Raw genomic sequence first — 15,111 nt, 5'->3', positions numbered from 1 at the left:
CTGTTGCCAGAAACCATGCAGTGCTCCCGCTGACTGTAAAGGGCAAGGAGGCCGCTCTTGCAGTGGTGTCAACGACCAGGGTCATACAGTTGAGAAAGAAAGAACATAGAGGGCTTCTGTGACAACTCTTCCCTCTTCACTAACTTCCTGCAAAGTAACAGCTCCATAAACAGGAAGCCATCAAAGAGAACTCCTAAAAATTGTGATAGGGGAGAAGGATACAGCTTTCCCTGTGTTGGCCACTGGGAGCTTGATCATGCTCCAGTGAGTACAGGGACAGCATAAAATGGTTACAAGGGAGCGGAAACAGATAGACATGGGAGGACTGAGAAGTGAGCATGATCGGGGTGCACGTTGTGAAATTCCCAAACAATCAATACAAATATTACATTGGAAAAAAGAAAATTACTGTTAGTCATAGTAACGCAGATTCAGGAAGAAAAAATAGCATATTCTTTCTTTCACACAGATTCTATACACACACACATATATATATGCACATATGTGCATGAAGGGTTAATATAGGTCAGGAAACTAGAAAGGAGACCACAAAAGGGGGGAAGTGAGTCTTAAGAAAATGTGGGAGAGATTAAAGGAGAGCAACAGAGTACATGTGTCATGAAAGTGGAATGGGGACTATTGAAGGCAGGAAGCGGATGGGAGGCGCAGGAAACAGGAGCGAGAATCAACAAAAACAAAATATGCATCCTGAATATGATCCTGAAATCCATTACCTTCTATGCTAATTTTTAAAACAACCCCCTAAAATTAACAAGTTCCAGAAGTAGAAAGTTTTGCATTCAGAGTAGCCACCCCCAAAATTAACAATGTCAGGTTTTCCCATCACCCTCCCTAGAGTACGAGATCACCCCGTGCCAGAATACACGCAGGCTGGGTCCCACCATTCCTTTTAACTTCTGCCAATCTGATAAACACAGGCATCTCTTATTCATAATTCTTTGATTAACGTTGAGGGAGAACATTGTATCCTGCCACAGATACCACCGGGTTTCCTGGTCTGTGCCCATTTCTCTCTTGATCAGATTTTTTTTTTTTTTCTAAAAAATTACTGATTTGGAAGTCCTTGAGAGCGTTTTTTATAATGGGCATATCTATGTGCTGTGGTTTATTTCTGATTCCTTCCCTCTGCTCCCCTGCCCCCAAGTTCTCTTGAATAGATCCTAGGTGAGTCTATACTTTAGGGTTTTTTTGTTTGTTTGTTTGAGATTTTACCTTACTTATTTATGTGTATGTATGTGTGTCTGTCCGTACATATGTGCATGAGGATACAGTTATGCCTGTAGACTAGAAGAAGGCCTGAGATCCCCTAAAGCTGGACTTGCTGAGCCACCAAATGTGGGTGATGGCAACCAAACTCAAGTCCCTCGCAAGACAAGCATGTACTGTTGGCACTGAGCCATTTCTCCAACTTTTATCCTTTGGGCTTTTGTTTTGTTTTGTTTTAAGCTAAAATAACAGGCAGTATTTCTGCTGCTGCCCAACCCTATACAGTATAACGGTGTGGTAAATAACTGCTTTTCTTAAGAGCTAAAATAATAATGTTTGGTGAAGTCCTTGATTGGTTGTCACTTTTATGGATTGAACGCGGAGCCATAAGCATACGACACACACAACATACTGTTGGGTTACGCATTGTGGGCTCTAAAAGCAATGTTTAGAACATCTGTGTCAAATGTTTTGCAAGGAAGTTTGCCTTTATCCCAGTATTTACATCCACCCAGGAAAACCAATGTTTCCAGTATCTACCAGGGCTTAGCACAACTTTCTGATAATTCTGTCAGAACTTATATGAGTTCCAGACTCTTGCCACATTATTGACTTCTGAGTGCTCACGGGGGCGTGTGTAGGCAAGGATATGACTCTTGCTGCCCTGTGATTGGTCTTTACAGGTGTGGGCTGGTCATTGTGAAGGTGTCAAAACACCGGGGAGATAAACAAAGACCTCAGGCCCTCAGAGCAGCGAGCTACAATGCTAGTCATGAGGACACAGTTAAGAGTCCTCTATCTTGTTCCACTTCTTCTAGCCAGCTATGTGCAGACAATCACCAAGCCGGAGAAGATGAAGGTGAGTAAGGTCCAGAGAGAGCACGGTGGGCTGAACAAGGTCACTCTCAGGCTCTGCTCTGAGAGCGCCTCCTCCAGCCGTTCTTGTCTTCCAGGGCTCACCCCAAACCTTTCTTTTCTTCTTGAATGACCTTCACTTTCATAAGCAGGTGTCATGGCATTGCACACCAGAGTCCTAGAGCAATTAGGTTTGGAGCACCGGGTGTCTGAGAATCTCGTCTTAGCTTTGCTCTTAATTTGGAGGCCCGCTGCTTTGTCAACAATCTCTGTGGGGCAGTAGAAGGGGCAGTCCACAGGAGGACAGAACACTTGAGAGGGGACATTAGAAGCAATCAGACATTCACTCACACAGTGGGACATAAGAGCAAAATTTACTATGCACATAATTTGGTCCACAAAAGGCATCTTGGGGAAGACGTTATCTTGCCCTGAAACTAACAAGAAGACTCGTTGGATGAGATAGGATTTTTATATCACCTAGAGCTGCTTCATTGGACATGGAAACTCAGAGTTTAAATAAAACCTGATCTGGAGGCTTGAAGACCTAACATTCAGACTTAGAAACATTTGGAAGAGCAGAACAGTCAACATCAAAATTAAACTGGAGGGGTTGGTGAGATGGCTTGGCAGTTAAGAGTGCTTACCGCTCCTACAGAGGAGAAGAGTTCAGTGCTCAGCACCTACATGGCTACACAGCTGCCTACCTATAACTGCCTCTTCTGACCTCTGCTTGTTCCTGCAGACATACTCTTGTGCACATGCGTGCACACACATATGCACACACACACATGAAATAAATAAATATAATTTTTAGAAGAAAAAATGAACTGAAATAGCTGAGCATGGTGGCTGCTGCCTCGAACTTGGCACTCAAGGAGCTGAAGCCTGCGTACTGCACTGAGCTTGAAGACCAGCCTGGCCTGGATAAAAGGAGACCCTGCCTCAAACCCTCTCTCACCCAGAGAGATGAGATGTGTCTTCAAGTTCAGAGTCTCTCTAAGATGTACCCACTTCCCCCAAAAAGGGATGGTGCTAATGATAGAACCATCAATTGTACAGGGTTGGGAACATTGGGTTTTCGATTTGCATGCTCCTTCTCTGTGTGGGGGCAGATGGGTTGATCTCTCCTTCCCGGTCCACTGCATTTCCAGGAAGTCTGTTTGAATCCTTGTCTAAGTTTAGACCTTCACTGACTCATAAGGAAAGCCTGTTTTGATTTTTTTTTTCTAGCCAGCTCACTGGTTGTTTTCTTAGACGCGTCTCTTTCCTTTCCTGTGTTTTCTCCTCCTTATCTTCCATGAGCAATTTATAGCTGCCCGCCTCCAGCACAGAGTAGACCTGGCTGTGCTGGTACGCATCATTGACCTTCTCACAGCGGGGACCCAGCCAAGGCAGAGACAGATGTGAAAACCAAGAGCTACCTTAGAGAGAAATTTAACGTGAGGATGTACAATGAGAATTTCATGCAGAACTTATTTCTGATGTGTGGGAATCTGCTCAAATATCTTCAGATATGACTAACTAACTAGTCTGTCACAGAATATTAGATAGACTTTAGGGCTCTCCACATCCTTTCTTGGCACACACACAGTTTGTTTTCACAGTGTTGGCATATAAGACAGCCATGTGTGTAAGAGAGTGATAGAAGAGAGAAATCCACTAAGAAAACTATATTAGATTCTAGAGCGACAAACCTGCGAACTTCTTTGTTCTGCTTTACTTTAGGAGAGAGGAGTTGTAAGGCCCAGGGATAAGAGCATCCCAGATACACAGACACGCTGAATGGTAGATCATACTCCAGGCTGGAGATCTTCCCATTCTATTGTGTTCCCGAGTGGGGTGAGAAGCCAGAAGACCTATGGAAAGAGAAGTAACTAGGCCATCTTGAAGCATTCAAGCAATGAAAATCTGGCTCACTTGGAGAACAACCAGGCAGTGTGCCTTTAATCCCCAGCTGTTCGAAGCCTCATTCTCAACAAAAAACCAGGGTTCTTTTCTCACTGATGCCATTTACTTTTAGTTCCTTTCGGTTAGATTCATCTACACATGGCCTGGTCTGTTCTCCACGTGACCACCTACTTGCCACTCGTATTTGTTTTCTGAGTCCTGGTTAACCCCTTCACTGTTCACTCATGCTTTGAATGATCAAACAGACATGGGGCACTTTTGTCGCTCATAACAAAGCTTCCAAAACTCTTCCAGATGAATTGCTACAAGGATGTGAAAGGCACTATCTATGACTACGAGGCTTTCTCTCTTGGGAAGGAACGCATTCAGTTCAAGCAGTATGCAGGCAAGCATGTCCTCTTTGTCAACGTGGCCACCTACTGCGGGCTGACAATTCAGTATCCTGGTAAGAATTCAGAGCCATATGACTTTATGACGGATTGCTTTTTCCAGCTGACTATATTCTAAACTACACTGGGAATTCCATTCTAAGTCTGTGTCATGGCCATTTACTTCATTCTCTGAGGTCTTAAATCAGCAAGCAACAGCCCACATGTCAAACCTTGACAGTTTATTTTCTTTAAAGGATTTTATTGAAGCGCAGCATAAACTCAGCTATGGCTGCTTTCACATCCTAAGGCAGAGGCCAGTAGTTGTGCGGATATTAGTGATGAACAGAACATGATCTTCAAAGCCTGTTAACACCACTCAGCTCTTTACAGAGGAAAACAAATCTGTAGGCCCTTTTCTTGGATAGGCCTGGTATCTGGTTTGAGATTTCCACTGGAATCAATATACATATATAGATATAGATATAGATATAGATATAGATATAGATATAGATATAGATATAGATATAGATATAGATATCAGTGGATTTGGCAGTATCTGAATGAATCTGAAAATTCCAGAACTGTTCTGGCAAATACAGGAGAGAAGATCCATGTTTCTGAGACTTTTCCATGGAAAGTTACAGTGATCATAAAGGGGGTACAAGGGCTTTTTCTCTAGTGTAGCAGATGGCCAGCGTAGAAGCTAATGGAGAAGGGTCTTGGCTGTTTGAAACTAATAAGGCCTTCTTGTGGATTATTATGGTTTGCAGTGTGCTTTGCAGAAGTATTGTATGCACAAGGCTCAAAAGTCAAAGGAACAAAAGAGACGTGGAGTGAAAAACCCTGCCCATTTTTTTTTGCCCCTCTGAGAATGCTATCTCGTTTGTGAGAGTCGTTAATATAGTAAACACTATTTGACATCATCTAAATTAATAACATATGCTTGAAGTCAGTCCAAGTCCTCACTCTTTTTTGATTGGACCATAATTCATCTTATCAGTTTATAGGGAGCTTAAAAATGATTTATATCCTGGCATGATGAGCCATAACTGTTGATTCCTATACTCCAAAGGCTGAGGAAGAAAGGTCATGAGCCTGAGGCCAGCCTGGGAGAACAGGTGACTGTATCTCAAAGAGAAAAAAAAAAATTTACTTAATTTCTCCTTGGCATGTAACAGATAAGTAAACCCAGAGAAGAGTTTCTAAAGAGCTTGAAGGCAGGCTTCCTAATTTATTGTTTCTTTCCTGGAGAGAGGGATTGTCTGGTAAAGACAACAGGGCTTGAGGAGGAAGAGAGGAAAGCATGTGGAAATAGGGAGGCAACCTCTAATTTTGATTCACTTTGTAGAAAAGGCTGGCCTACAAGCTCACAAAGATCCACCTGCCTCTGCCTCCCAAGTGCTGGGATTAAAGGCATGAACCACCATGCCGGGCAGCAATCTGTAACTGGCTTTTGAGAAATGCCAATTGGCCAAGCTGAATTGTCATATTTGACAGGCTCATATTTGTCAACAGATTAAAGGCACAGAGTCCAGAAATGGTTAACAAAGAAAACAACCATCCAGGCCTGAGCAGGGCAGTGGGACACTTCATGGCAGTGGATGGGAGTACTGGAGTTTGTGCTTTAGTTCAATCTTGCGGACTTTTTTTTTTTTTTTTAATAAGCAGAATCCATTTTTTACTTCCCCAGGAAGTTCAGCTTAAAGCTCTCGGCTTCTGCTACCTGTCAAGTTTGTCTGCACTGCTCAGCCTGAGCTAGCCTGTAACCCAGAAGAGAACCTCACTTCCCATCTCTACCTATTCCTTTAGAAAAAGGAAGGTCCATCCAGTCTATCAATCAGCCAGCAAGGACGTCTGGATGATGAGCTGTGTTATTCCTAGCTAGCTTTGTTTAAATATCGTCTGGGTTTTGAATAATGACAATGGCTGGGCTCCATCTCAGGGAATGGATTTGGAAATGGGACCCAGGAATCCCTGTTTGTGAAAGAACGGGGTGTGATTGTGAGTTTGAGAAATATTGCACTATAGTAAGGGGCTCTGAATGCATGCCTATCTGCGGCTGTGACATCCAGTCCATCTGATCTACAGATGGTTTTCTCCTTCTGTTTCCTTCCCTGTAATCACTAACCCAAGAGCTCTTGCTCCCGTCAGCCTGGGCTATATACATTTCCATGTGCTGGTTATGGTAGAAACAGACCCAAGGAATCCTCCAGGCCATCATGTTGTCTCTTTTCTAACCACAGAACTGAATGCTCTCCAGGAGGACTTGAAGCCATTAGGCTTTGTTGTGCTGGGCTTTCCCTGCAACCAGTTTGGAAAGCAAGAGCCAGGAGAAAATGCAGAGATTCTGTCTGGGCTCAAGTAAGTACTGGCCGAAAGCCCAGTAAGGGGTCTTGCTGCCTTTCCTGTCTCAGAGGCCCCTCAGGCCCTCTGAACTGCCAGGGAGGTGGTGATTCATAGGTTTGGGGCACCTATGAGCAGATTTTAATTGATGAGAGTCTAATGAGGTCCTCAGAGTCTTTCTTCACTCCTGACTGAAACCCAGATGGATGGTGGTGAAATTGGAAACGAGCTTCTCCGGAGACAGAAAAATGAAGTGAAACAGAGAGACCAATATACAAAACAGGCCTTTGTGTCCTCCGTACAACATACCCTGCCTCCTCTCTGTCGCTTTCTGCCCTTCCTCTGGATTCATCTCACGGTCCTATCTTTCACCCTTATATTCCAACCTTTGGCTTGCTGTAGGTATGTTCGTCCAGGAAAAGGATTTGTACCCAATTTCCAGCTCTTTACAAAAGGGGATGTAAATGGTGAAAAAGAACAGAGAATCTTCACCTTTTTGAAGGTAAGTGAATTGCTTGAGTATATACAATTCCTTTCCCCCAATCATCCTAGCATCACCGAGGGCTTAAATATTCCACAGGTTGGTTATGGGAGAAAGAGACCCAAGGACTCATTCCTGGATGTGGGGTTAGTCTCTCTGGATGAAATCTCCTGCTTAGCATAGAGATGTGGGCTAGTCTCTTAGCATTCTTGGGACTCTGGCTTTGTGAGGAACAGACAGCTGTGTGAAACAACAGCAGCTCTTACCTGGCCTGTTGTTCATTGACATTCACTCCTTCATTCCTCTAAGGTATTTTTTTGATGAATGCCTGCCGTCTGTATGGTAGGCTACATAGTAACAACATAGAGAAGTCAGAGCTCTACAACTGCAGCAACGTGGTGGATTAATGAAACAGAACAGTGTGAGTAGGGCTTCATAAATTCCATCCATCTAATTTTTAAGAATACCATTTATTTGAAGGCCATGGGCCACACCTAAGTTATTCTTACAGTGATCTTTTTTAAATTAAGTGGCAAAAAAAAAGTGGTTTAGTCGCTTTTCTTCTTTGATCAAAATCTTAGTAGCTCTAAGTTGTTCCCAAAAGGTACTTTTTTTTTTTTTAATTCCATTGGTCCATAGAACCCTAGACCTTGGAAATAACATTCTGGTCCAAGTCATCCACTTTTCAGAAAAGGAAAATGAGTCTGAACAGTCCTATCTGTCTGTGATTCCAGCACTTGGAGGTAGAGTCATGAGGATCAGGAGTTCACGGTCGTCTTCAGATACACACTGAGCTTCAGGCCAGCATGTGTTACATGAGACCCTGTCTCATAAAAGAAACAATAAGAACAAGAAAGGAAAGCCTGAAAGGCAATAAATACTTCTTAAGCTATGTACTGTGAATGTGATGGAGCCCTAGGGTGAGGGACAGAAAGAGGGAATACACTTAGGTTGTGACATCGGAACATTCTTGGTGATTGGCATGATGGTGATTAGCAGAATTTATAGGGTTTAGCGGGGACCACAGGAGGCTAAAATGTTTGGGTTTCAAGGGGAAGGGACTGCCTGTGAAGGATGACACCCCATATCATCTAGGCACAGAAATAATATGTTTTCTTTTCTCTCCTTCTCTACTGCAGCACTCCTGTCCTCACCCCTCAGAGACCGTGGCCATAAGCAAGCATGTCTACTGGGAGCCAATAAAAGTCCACGACATCCGCTGGAACTTTGAGAAGTTCCTGGTCGGACCCAACGGAGTCCCTATCATGCGCTGGCACCACCAGGCTCCTGTGAGCACTGTCAAGGCAGACATCGTGGCGTACCTGAATCAACTCAAGGTGATATAGGAAGGCTAAGCTTCAGAGTTCTTCCTCCTTCTCTCTTAAAGACCATTCTGGGGAAAACTCCATCTTCTCAACATACTCTTCACTTAAATGGACTCTACCTGCCCAAGTCACCCCTAAGTTGCCTAAGATCCTTCCTGCATGAAGTAGATTTTTGTCAGGTAAGCTGCATACATTTTTCCTTGTAAGATGTATGAGTTGGGGGGAAAAAAAGGAAAAGAAAGGAAAAATCTAAATCCAGAGGCCCCAGTTACAGATTTGCCTGGGTATATTAGTACTCACGTATAATGCCAGCACTCAGCAGACATACAGACAGGCAGAAATGGAAGGAACATGAATTCCAGGCCATCCTGAGCTACAAGAGATCTTGTGTCAAAAAACAAAAACAAACAAACAAAAACAAAAATTCATCAACACGACCATATGGAACCACTCAACCGCATCAAGGGATCGGAGAATAGCTTGGTTGGACATTGTATCTGGAGGAAGAAGAATACCCTTGGCCATTCTCGCCCCTTCTCTTTCGAGCCTGCGGGTGTAGAGATAGCCATGGAGGATGGTGAGACAATCTAGGTTCCTCCTCCTAAGCTCTGCGTCTCCTGAGACAAATGTGTTGTAAGCTCCTGAGTCCTTCTGATCCAGTCTTCCCTGACACCATCTCATCCGCCCTTCTGCCTTGGCTCATCTGGGGGAATCTGGGGGCGGACTGACTCACGCAGGAGGCAGCTCCCTGCTGCCAGGGTCCAGGATTCGTCTCTGATTCTACAAAATTGCTCCCTCCTGTGTGATCTTTACTGGTTCATCTAGCGCTTCTGAACGGTGATGCCTTTCATCATCTGAAAGACAGGATCTCCCGCTCTGACCTGGGAACCTGGGGATCCTCAACTTCAGAACTAGACATACTGTTTCCAATAAAATGTTATCTGAAGCATCAAGACCTCTGTGGCTCATTCGCTATCAATGCTTGTGTTTAAGTCTCTCTTCCTGCCCCCACTACAAGTGACATCCAGGTTATGAACCTCCTCAGAGACAATGTTTATCCTCCCAGATGTTTGGAAATTTTTCACCTGATGTCTCAGGGCTGGAACCTGTCTTTAGGAATTGCCTCGGGCTGAGTTTGTTGCGTGTGTTTAGCTGAGCAAGCTCCAGGGATATCTGGGGAGTTGGCTGGTCCTCTTTTGTCCTTGCCCTACAGGGCAATCCTTGTCTCTAGTAAAGCCCACCCCGCTAACTTGCTGTGTGTTCTAGCTGTCATTTAGAATGAGCATCAAATTCACAATAGACATATCAACTGGAACCCCAAGCCTAGATGCTGACAATTCACTAATGCCCTAGTAAAAAATTTTTTTCTTGAAATTCTGGGCACCAAACTGGAACTTGCTAGGCAAGTGATAGGCAGGTGCTATAGGCACTAAGCCACACTACCCAGTAATCCAATAGTCAGAGTGAATTAAATTCTCCATTTCACAGTCTTCTTTCTGGGAACTCCAGTGTGCAATTATCAACACAGGGAGAAATGCTGATGTCACTTTTTAAAGGCTGAATTACCCACCACCTGGTTAGGAAATAAATTGAGACTTCCCTCCAGTCTGAGTGGCACAGCTTGCCACGGAGGGACACAAACTAGTAATGCACTCACTGGTCCTGAAAGCTGTGGGTGATGACAGAATGCTCATCACTGCTGAAGGAGATCCACAGTTTAGAGAGACCCGGTGAAACATCTGGTGACACATCATGAAATAAAAGCTGAATGCGAGCTGGGCAGTGGTGGCACACGCCTTTAATCCCAGCACCTGGGAGCAGAGGCAGGTGGATCTCTGTGAGTTTGAATCCAGCCTGGTCTACAAAAGTGAGTCCAGGACAGCCAAGGCTCCACACAGACAAACAACAAACAGACAAAAAATAAATAAAAAACAAAAAACAAACACACAAACGAACGAACAAAAAAAAAACACCATTTGGTGCTGCACAAGGCTGAGACAGGAGAGTCACCCAGTCAAGGTCAGCAAACATGATGTGAACCTGTCTCAAAACTGGGGGGAGCGGAGGGAGGAGAAGGAGGGATGGAGAGAGAGAGAGAGGGACAAACAATAGCAACAGCATCTCTCACGTTCTGCTGCTCAGCGGCACAAGAAAAGTAAGTTAAATTTCAAATTTAGACTGCTTCTCTATGCCAGATGGAGACACTGACTGGGAGCTCCCTTCAAATGATGTCCGAGGAGGCAGGTTTGCTCACTGGCTAAGACCCTAGAGCACTGTTAGAAAGCCTCTTGCAGGAACAGGGAGAGAAGAGCCAGGGCTGATGTGGGAGAGCAGGAGTAAGTCAGGAGGCTCTAGCCCCATCCCTCGCCTGGGCAAAGAGAGAGCTGGCCCTGGGCGCCTGGTGCAGGAGAGCTGGTGTGCTGACCAACCCAGCCACCACCCAGGCCGTACCCACCCCAACATTTACCTCCTCTATGAACTGCAGAGCACATAGGGGGAAAAAAAAAAGCAAACCGTGAAATGAAAATAATCACGGATGTAGCCCTGCTGGTGCATGGCAGTAGTCCCAGAAATTGGGACTCTGAGAAAGGAGCATTGCTGAGAGTTTGAGACCAGTTTGTGCTGCAAAATAAATTCAGGGATAACCTGGGCTACTGTGAGGATGCCTAAAAAGAAAACTGAAATTTTAGAAGGTCCAGAAATAATTATTTTACTGTCTCTCCGCATTTACTTTAGCTATGTCTTTTTTTTTCTTCCCTTAGTGATAATGATATTCAATAGTGGTAGTATTGGGTGGTAAGAATCTAAGAGGTTCCCCCCCCCCCGAGAAAGTGTTAACTTTTTTAATGTTTTAAAGTAATTTTGGCAGTATTGGGTGACACCCTCGTGAGAGTGTGCGGAGAGGCCAGAGGCTGCCTGTCCTGCAGAAGCCAGCTCTCTGCTGGTGGCTGCAGAGTGAGGACCACGGAGACAGGCCACTGTGGCCTTCGGTTTCCCAGGAGTGGACGAAACCTTGCAGTGACAGGCACGTCTGGTTTGCAGGTTTACATGCACCTGCCTGACGCCTCCACCTTTTGTTCAAGCCTATGTGATTTTTGTTTTTAAATCAAAATTATTTCAAATACCGTTTCAAGAATTTGACTGCTGAATTTAAGTAAGCCGTAGTAAAAAACCAAGGTCTGGGGACTCTGGGACCCCCAGTGTTGAGAGGGAAGGCTTGAGATGACTGATTTTGAAATCAGCAGATCCTGGGAGCCCCGTCCTAACTGCTGCATAAGTATCTCCTGTAGCTCCTGCACCTATGGCTCAGGGAACATCACTGAAGAGGAAATGGAAAGGTTGTAAGAGCCAGAAGACCAGGAAGTCTGCTGTGAAAGTCTCTCCTAGAAACAGGACATGTTAACACGGAAGGAGGGAAAAGTTGGGGTCTGGCTCCTAGACAAAGATCAATAGGCAACTCACGGCTGCTGGGAGAAGGCGAATTAGCCTCTCCTGGGGATAAGCCCTCTTATTCACTGTCCACACAGAGCAGTCAGTCTTGAAACTCACTAAATACACATCAACAAAGCTGGACTTAGGATGTCGTATTTATATACATCTGTGTATACACACAAATGTGTGTAACACTAATGGCCAAATTTAATAATCAAATTTCTTTGATTATTGTTAAATAATCAAAGGATATCAGCTTGAATGTGGAGGTGGGGGCACGGGAAAGGTTAAAAAAATAAAAAAGTAGCTGAGAAGGGCTGGAGGGAGGAAAATGGGGGAAACCGATATAATTCTATTTTAATTAAAAACATATTAAAGAAAAATAGAAAATGCCTCCACCAGATTGGCCTGTGTGTATGTATTCAAGACATTTTCTGGATTAATGACTGGTTTATGCACCCGTAACCTCCAGGCGGAGTCAGGAAGATCAGAAGTTCAAGGTCATCCTTGGCTATATATAGAGTTTGAGACCAGTGTGCCAGAAGGTCCCTGTAAACCCAACCATATTGTTCTAATAATGTGTTCGTTTCCTCTATTCGAAATCGTCTGTTAGGATCGGTGTCCTTTTGCAGAAGCCTCTTGTCTGCTTAGCATCCATCTTCTCACAGCTTTAAATGTCACTCTTCTGATTCCTCTGATATTTCGGGTTTTCCTTCTCCGCCGCGTCCACCCAGCACATGGAGAGGGTGGGCGTCACCGCAACCCCAACACTAACACTTCAGGGACCAAGACGAGATGCAGGTTCGTGACCATGACCCACACCAGCTATGCGGCTGCCCCAGTGCTTGTCTGGAGTGGGGTTTGTTCCAGAACTTGGGGACCACGCGCACACCCCACGTTGCGTGGGGCAGACGCTGCGAAGACTGTTAGAATTTGAAGTGGGATGGAGGGGGTGGGAGAAAAAAAAAACCAACCACGAAGGGATTCGAACCCTCAATCTTCTGATCCGAAGTCAGACGCCTTATCCATTAGGCCACGTGGTCCCACGGCTACACATGTGTGGAAAACTGTTACAAATGCCTGAACCGTGAGCAGCCGACTGTCCACTCTAGCTCTCGTTAAATGACTTGTGGTTTTTGGTTTTTCGTTTTTTTTGCAGTGTGAACACTATGACAAAGACACAGCTGATGCTCCGAGAATCTAAGTCACCCCTGGGAGGTTGCTCGGCAACAAAGGACAGGCTCCCCGCCTCCAATCCCAGCTTTAATCCCAGCACCGGAGGCAGAGGCGGGCGGATTTCCAGGAATCGAGGCCAGCTTGTCAGCAGCGGATTCCAGGACTGCGAGGGCCACGAAGAGAGACCCTGCCTCAAAACAGACAGACAGACAGGCAGACAGACGGACAACAGCAGCCACAAAAAAGCAGGCCCCCTGATCTCCGAAACCCCAAACGCGCTCTTCATGCACCAAGCGCGTCTCAGCTAGCTGGTAACGGGCTTAGCAAAGAAACAGAAAAGGGGACAGAAGTCACCATCCCCCCCCCCCCCAACTCTTGCTGCACGCGGTTGGCGAGTTTGGCCGGGTCTGAGGCCCTCTGGGAAGAAGCGATAAACCTTCAAAGGGAGAAGAGAGACCTCCGCGACCCTGGTAGAAGGAAGAGTATCCGCCTCGGCTGTTTTGAACCAGTGTTTCCGGGCTTAGATGGTTGACTAAGGACCAAGACACCTGGAGGTTTTCCGGGCCGGGTTGGGATGGCTGAGGTACCCAGACCCTGCTGAACCTCAGCCAGCTGCCAGGCCCCAGGACTGCGAGGTTCCCGGCCTCTCAAGGGGGGGGGCAACGGTTGTGACTATTTGGCTGGTTTGTAGATTCATCCTGTCAGTTCTGGTCGTCTGGAGAAACCTAAGGCAGACCCTCCTCACTGCCAGCCGCTTGTGCTTCGGAAGGTCACAACTGACCGATTGCCCTGGAAGCCAGGCTGGGGTCCCGGTCAGCCAGGATACAAACTCACTCTGAGACCTAAGAACACCAGGATTTTTTGTTTGTTTGTTTGTTTGTTGGCTTTTAAGGAATACATTGGAGTGCATCGATCAGCAACGAGCACTGTTGGAGAGAATTTTGCCCAAATAATTTGAAATTTTAAGCAAAACTCATTACACAAGAAATGTCAGTTACAAAATTAGATTTAACAGGGACAAGGCAAGGCTGCCCACTCTCCATATCTCTTCAACATAGTACCTGAAGTCCTAGCTAGAGCAATAAGACAACTAAAGGAGATCAAGGGGATACAAATCAGAAAGAAGCCAAAGTATCACCATTTGCAGATGATATGATAGGATACATGAGTAACCCCCAAAATTCAACCAGAGAACTCCTTCAGCTGAAAAACACCTTCAGCAAAGTGGCTGGATACAAAAAAAAAAAAAAAAAAAAAAAAAAAAGGAAGAAGAAATCCTGTATACAAAACACAAAAGGGCTGAGAAAAAAATTAGGGAAACTACACCCTTCACAATAGCCACTAATAACATAAAGTATCTTGGTGTGACTCTAACCAAGCAAGTGAAAGACCTGTTTGAAAAAAACTTCAAGTCTCTGAAGAAAGAAATTGAAGAAGATATCAGCAGATGGAAAGATCTCCCGTATTCATGGATTAACATAGTGAAAATGGCCATCCTACCAAAAGCAATCTACAGATTCAATGCAATTCCCATCGAAATACCAACACAATTCTTTACAGACCTTGAAAAAAAACTTCTCAACTTCATATGGGAAAACAAACAAACAAACAAAAAAACCGGAATTGCCAAAACTATCCTATACAACAACAGATCTTCTAAAGGTATCTCCATCCCTGATCTCAAGCTGTATTACAGAGCAACAGTAATAAAAACTGCATGGTACTGGCATAGAAACAGAATGGTAGATCAATGGACTCAAATAGAAGACCCAGAAATAAACCCACACACCTACGGATACGGATTTTTGACAAAGATGCCAAAACCATACAATGGAAAAAAGATAGCATCTTCAACAAATGATGCTGGTCTAACTGGATGTCTACATGTAGAAAAATGCAAATAGATCCATATTTATAACCCTGCACAAAACTAAAGTCCAAGTAGATCAAGGACCTCAACATAAAACCAGACACACTTAATTTGTTGGAA

At 44.7% G+C, this 15,111-nt stretch overlaps 1 protein-coding gene and 1 non-coding gene across 3 annotated transcripts; one reads left to right on the top strand and one right to left on the bottom strand.

The window, feature by feature from the left end:
- The first annotated feature begins 1,927 nt into the window (after positions 1-1,927).
- On the top strand, positions 1,928-9,466 carry Gpx5 (glutathione peroxidase 5). Of its 2 annotated transcripts, XM_021649820.2 has the most exons (5): positions 1,928-2,086; positions 4,288-4,438; positions 6,608-6,725; positions 7,110-7,209; positions 8,328-9,466. In XM_021649820.2, the coding sequence occupies exons 1-5, from the start codon at positions 1,991-1,993 to the stop codon at positions 8,532-8,534; spliced, it is 672 nt and encodes a 223-aa protein (XP_021505495.1). In that variant the 5' UTR covers positions 1,928-1,990; the 3' UTR covers positions 8,535-9,466. The 2 variants fall into 2 exon arrangements, with proteins under 2 accessions (XP_021505495.1, XP_021505496.1); XM_021649821.2 differs by lacking the exons at positions 6,608-6,725; positions 8,328-9,466 and having other exon boundaries at positions 7,110-7,171.
- Positions 9,467-12,915: 3,449 nt separating this feature from the next.
- Trnar-ucg (transfer RNA arginine (anticodon UCG)) lies at positions 12,916-12,988 on the bottom strand. Its single transcript has one exon. It is a non-coding gene; the product is annotated as a tRNA-Arg (tRNA).
- Positions 12,989-15,111: the final 2,123 nt, after the last annotated feature.

Source organism: Meriones unguiculatus, chromosome 19 (assembly GCF_030254825.1).
Source record: "Meriones unguiculatus strain TT.TT164.6M chromosome 19, Bangor_MerUng_6.1, whole genome shotgun sequence".
NCBI classification, from domain to species: domain Eukaryota; kingdom Metazoa; phylum Chordata; class Mammalia; order Rodentia; family Muridae; genus Meriones; species Meriones unguiculatus.
Note: the sequence above shows the minus strand (reverse complement) of the source record. Positions and strands in the feature narration are given on the sequence as shown.

Bases quoted from the DNA above. Each gene is read 5' to 3' on its own strand.
- Gpx5 (XM_021649820.2), top strand. From the start codon at position 1,991: ATGCTAGTCATGAGGACACAGTTAAGAGTCCTCTATCTTGTTCCACTT. The intron at 6,726-7,109 runs GTAAGTACTGGC...GGCTTGCTGTAG, and splicing joins GAGATTCTGTCTGGGCTCAA to GTATGTTCGTCCAGGAAAAG. The intron at 7,210-8,327 runs GTAAGTGAATTG...TCTCTACTGCAG, and splicing joins GAATCTTCACCTTTTTGAAG to CACTCCTGTCCTCACCCCTC.